At 47.8% G+C, this 5,173-nt stretch overlaps 1 protein-coding gene across 1 annotated transcript in view; it reads left to right on the top strand.

Moving 5' to 3' along the window:
- The window catches only part of Usp27x (ubiquitin specific peptidase 27 X-linked), a 3,251-nt gene extending 268 nt beyond the window's left edge, over positions 1-2,983 (top strand). The window contains exon 1 of the mRNA XM_028770834.1: positions 1-2,983. This exon is cut by the window's left edge and continues 268 nt beyond it. Coding sequence (XP_028626667.1) covers positions 741-2,057 — 1,317 coding nt within the window. The 5' untranslated portion in view covers positions 1-740 and the 3' untranslated portion in view covers positions 2,058-2,983.
- Positions 2,984-5,173: the final 2,190 nt, after the last annotated feature.

The following is a 5,173-nucleotide window of genomic DNA, read 5'->3' as shown; positions in this document are numbered from 1 at the left end:
AGCCGGAGCCCCAGCCGGAGCCCCAGCCGGAGCCCCAGCCGGAGCCCGATCCGGAGCCCGATCCGGAGCCCGATCCTGTGCCGGAGCCCGAGCCGGAACCCGAACAGAAGCCCGAGCCGGAGCCCGAGCCGGAGCCCGAGCCCAAACCCGAGCCCTTACCGGAGCCTGAGCCCGAGCCTAAGAAGGAGCCCGAGCAGGAGCTGAAGGATGAGAACCCAGCGCAGAGCGGCAGTGGCAACAGTGGCAACGAGGTTCCTCCCCCCACCCTTCCCTCCGATCCTCCGCGGCCCCCTGATCCCTCTTCGCGTCGCAGTCGTGCCCCGCGCCGCCGACCCCGGCCCCGGCCCCAGACTAGGCTCCGTACCCCGCCACAGCCTAGGCCACGGCCCCCACCCCGGCCCCGACCCCGGCGCGGTCCTGGGGGCGGATGCCTGGATGTGGATTTTGCTGTGGGGCCACCAGGTTGTTCCCACGTGAACAGCTTTAAGGTGGGAGAGAACTGGAGGCAGGAATTGCGGGTTATCTACCAGTGCTTCGTGTGGTGTGGAACCCCAGAAACCAGGAAAAGCAAGGCAAAGTCGTGCGTCTGCCATGTGTGTGGCACCCATTTAAACAGACTCCACTCTTGCCTTTCCTGCATCTTCTTTGGCTGCTTCACAGAGAAACACATCCACGAGCACGCTGAGACAAAACAGCACAACTTAGCGGTAGATCTTTATTATGGAGGCATATACTGCTTCATGTGTAAAGACTATGTGTATGACATAGACATTGAGCAAATTGCCAAAGAAGAGCATGGAGAAGCCTTGAAATTACAAGCGTCCACCTCAACAGAGGTTTCTCAGCAGCAGTGTTCAGTGCCAGGCCTTGGTGAGAAATATCCCACCTGGGAAACGACCAAACCTGAGTTAGAACTGCTGGGGCACAACCCACGGAGAAGAAGAATCGCCTCCAGCTTTACTATTGGCTTACGAGGACTAATTAATCTTGGCAACACGTGCTTTATGAACTGCATTGTCCAGGCCCTGACCCACACTCCGATACTGAGAGATTTCTTTCTCTCTGACAGGCACCGCTGTGAAATGCCCAGCCCCGAGTTGTGTCTGGTCTGTGAAATGTCTTCGCTCTTTCGGGAGCTGTATTCTGGAAACCCATCTCCTCATGTGCCCTATAAGTTACTGCACCTGGTGTGGATACACGCTCGTCATTTAGCAGGGTACAGGCAACAGGATGCCCACGAGTTCCTCATCGCTGCGCTAGATGTCCTGCACAGGCACTGCAAGGGTGACGATGTTGGCAAGGTGGCCAGCAACCCCAACCACTGTAACTGCATCATAGACCAAATCTTCACAGGTGGCCTGCAGTCCGATGTCACCTGTCAAGCCTGCCATGGTGTCTCCACCACTATAGACCCATGCTGGGACATTAGTCTGGACTTGCCTGGCTCTTGCACATCATTCTGGCCCATGAGTCCTGGGAGGGAGAGCAACTTGAATGGAGAAAGCCACATACCAGGCATTACCACCCTCACGGACTGCTTGCGGAGGTTTACAAGACCAGAGCACTTAGGAAGTAGTGCCAAAATCAAGTGTGGTAGTTGCCAAAGCTACCAAGAATCTACCAAACAGCTCACTATGAAGAAGTTACCAGTAGTTGCCTGCTTTCATTTCAAACGGTTTGAACACTCAGCGAAACAGAGGCGCAAGATCACTACCTACATTTCCTTTCCTCTGGAGCTGGATATGACACCGTTTATGGCGTCAAGTAAAGAGACCCGGATGAATGGACAATTGCCACTCCCAACCAATAGTGGGAACAACGAGAATAAGTATTCCTTGTTTGCTGTGGTTAATCACCAAGGGACCTTGGAGAGTGGCCACTACACCAGCTTCATTCGGCACCACAGGGACCAGTGGTTCAAGTGTGATGATGCTGTAATCACCAAGGCCAGTATTAAGGATGTGCTGGACAGTGAAGGGTATTTACTGTTCTATCACAAACAGGTCCTGGAACCTGAGCCAGAAAAGGTGAAAGAAATGACTACACAAGCCTTCTGAAGCACCACACAGGCCTACCTAGAGTGGAAGACGACGTCTGTACTACAACAGGCATCGAGATTTAATTGATCTATGTGACTGAGGCCGATGGGCCTTACAGAGTAAGAAATGAACAGTACCCAGTGTCCAAAAGGTCCTGATCAGAAGAGAAATAGGAGGGGAGGGAGAAAAGGCACTAGTCTAAGCAGCTATGTGAAGGAAATTAAGTAGCAGGAATATTCTGGATGGGGAAAGGCAGAGCAGGGAAATTGTGACACTGGTTCATAGCCTATGTTCCTCCAAAAGGTTGTGTGGGAAAGTGTAGGGGGGAGGGGGTGGTGTTGGGGGGGTGTGCCCTTGTAACCGTAAAACATCTTTCTCCATGGGTGTTTCAGCTTCAGTTGACCAATCATGTAACAGCCACATGTTTGTGTAGGGGGAGGGGAAGAAAAAGTGTATTAAAATGTAGCCCGTTATGTACATGGGGATTAAAGCAGAGAAGTGGAGGAAGCAAGGATAACTCATTGACAAAGACCTTTGCCAGTTTCTTTGTATTCGTGATTTTTGTGCTATTAAACGCAGTATTAAAAAAAAAAAAGCTCACCTGGGCTAGTGAAAGAAGAAATAAATGGGGCTTGCAGAAGGGGAGCAGCAGGGGCTCCAAAAGTAGAGAAGGCTAGAAATGCTGTAAGATAAATGATTGACAAGGACAGGCCTCAGCTGACAGTGTAGGTGTGTGTGTGTGTGTGTGTTTATGTGTGTGTATGTGCATTTTTTTAAAAGCCTTATACTTGATCAAATCAGTGAACCTCTGCGATTATTGTCTCATCTGTAACATGCAGATAATTCCTACCTTAAAGGGTTGTTGTTAAAGAGTAAATGGTATAAAGTGTGTCAAAGTCAAAAGGCTTGGAGCTGTGTAGAAACTCAGTAAACTGTTTGTTGGATCTGAATCTGAAATTTATTTGGACTGGGCCAGAATGTATCAGAGGTGAGTGTCAATCCCACCTGAGACCTGTTGACAGAAATGACACAACCATGTCACATGCAGTCATAAAAAAGAACAATCTTAAGACTCCTTCTCAGGGCAGTGGACTCCACTATTGCATATAGGGTATCCTAGTCAATGTCACACCTCAGATTGATTGGGGGGCAGGGGGTACAGCTATCACATTTTGTCCCTTTGAAAGATAATGACATTGTTTTAATGACCCAGGCTTCCATCGAATGGTATTTGGTGGTTTGGGGTATTTTGTTTTGTTTTTGCCTTCAGAAACCATTGTGAGCATAGCTCCAATATTTACCAACAAGCAGAGATCAGAAGAAAAACTTCCACAACTCAGGCCTCCCGTCAGCTTAGAGATGCTGGTAGAATGTCTTGTTACACTGGACAGAGCAGCCTACAGAGAGGTAAGATGAAACAGATGGGAAGACCTTGGGGTAGGGAAGACACTGTGCATCCTTATCTCAGCACTGTTTACGAAAAGTAACTGTTGCTTGGAAAATCCTGGGAGTTCACTCAATGTGGCTCAGATGCATGGGCATTGGGTCCATTGTCTCTAATAAAAGGGGTGGGGTTCCCAACGGCTTCCCAAGTCTACTTAGTTGCCAACACATTTGGAAATAGAGACTTAGATGGTTATGAGTATACTCCATTGAGCTCATAATTTTTGTTTACTTTGATATAGGGATTGAACCCAGGGCCTTGTGTATGCTAGATAAGTACTCTGCCACTGAGGTGTATCCCCTAGTACATCTGAGTCCTTTTAAAGACAGGAGCAGCGTTTTCTTTTGGATCCTGAGTTCCATCTTCAGCCCCTGGCACAGTTACTGGCACATAACGAACAGGTACTTAAAACATTTTACTGGATGGATGGATGGATGGATGGATGGATGGATGGATGGAACATACTCCTTCCTTTCATTACCCAAATATTTTTAGCACCACAATTCTCAGAAGAAAATGTTTTGCTGTTATTTGGGGGTGTTTTGTAGGTTGGGGAGATTAATGGGCAGTTCTAGATGCCATTTGGTAAGTTGACCAATTTTGGGGGTTGGGATTGGTAGCCCTGTTTAGGAAGATACAGCTACGTCTCCATTCTTCATGTCTGCCATGTGAAGAATTGAGTCAGACGTGTGTCAACAGATTTTTGACTGCTTGCACAGAAATTGTCCTTTAACATTTCCGAGTGTTTAATTTGAAAACAAATTCAAACTCCCAGAAAATGTATAAAAATAACAAAACACCCCTTTGCACTCTACCCATTAACGTCTTGCTCCATCTCCTTTATCATGTCACATGTGCATTAGTGTGTGTGTATGTATGTATGTGTGTGTGTGTGTACAAACTCAATATGGGGGCCTTTCCTAAGAACAGACATGTTCCATATATCACCACGTGAAGCTTTAGACAAGTGAACATTGCTGCAATGCAATCTATCGTTTCAAAGCCAGGTTTCTCCCCTGACCACCAAATGTCCTGAATAGCACTTCTCCCGTCATAGGATCTGGTCTAGGGTAAGGTGTTCACATTTGTCAAGTATCTTAAGTCTCCTTCAACCAGTAACATTTCCCCAGTCCTTGTCTTACGGCATGCAGATTCTTTAACAGAAAATTCCTCATTTTGAGGTTTTCTGATACAGAAGCTTTCATGTAAATTTTCCTGCACTCAAGAATAGTTGTAACTGGAACCCACTGATGGGTGAGCAGCAGAGCTGAACTCAGTGTCCCTTTAGTAGAAGGCACAGACCACCGGAGCATCTATGGCTGGTACTTCCTGGCCAAACCTCACATCTATGCTTGAAAAACAACAAACACCCTGTCCTTCAGCAACAGACCAACTGTCTCACTGCAAAACCCAGTCCTATGTTTTTGCTCATTACTAATCCCCAAACAGTGTTAGAAATAGGGTGGTGGTCCAGGGCATGTTTTTCAATCATGCCACTGAGGGACCCAGAACATCATCTGTTCAGCAGCTGTGTATTAGCTTGGAGTTCAAACTGAGATCCAGGTATGGGCATGTCTAACACATGACCAGGCATCTTCATAATTGGGGGTGCCAAGGGGATCAGGAGGTAACACTCAGGCGCATTCACCAATGTGCTCCTTCACAACTGGGGGTGCCAAGGGGATCAGGA

Source organism: Grammomys surdaster, unplaced genomic scaffold (assembly GCF_004785775.1).
Source record: "Grammomys surdaster isolate TR1022 unplaced genomic scaffold, NIH_TR_1.0 204, whole genome shotgun sequence".
Lineage (NCBI taxonomy): Eukaryota > Metazoa > Chordata > Mammalia > Rodentia > Muridae > Grammomys > Grammomys surdaster.
The sequence above is the reverse complement of the archived record's forward strand: the minus strand, read 5'-3'. Positions and strand labels throughout refer to the sequence as shown.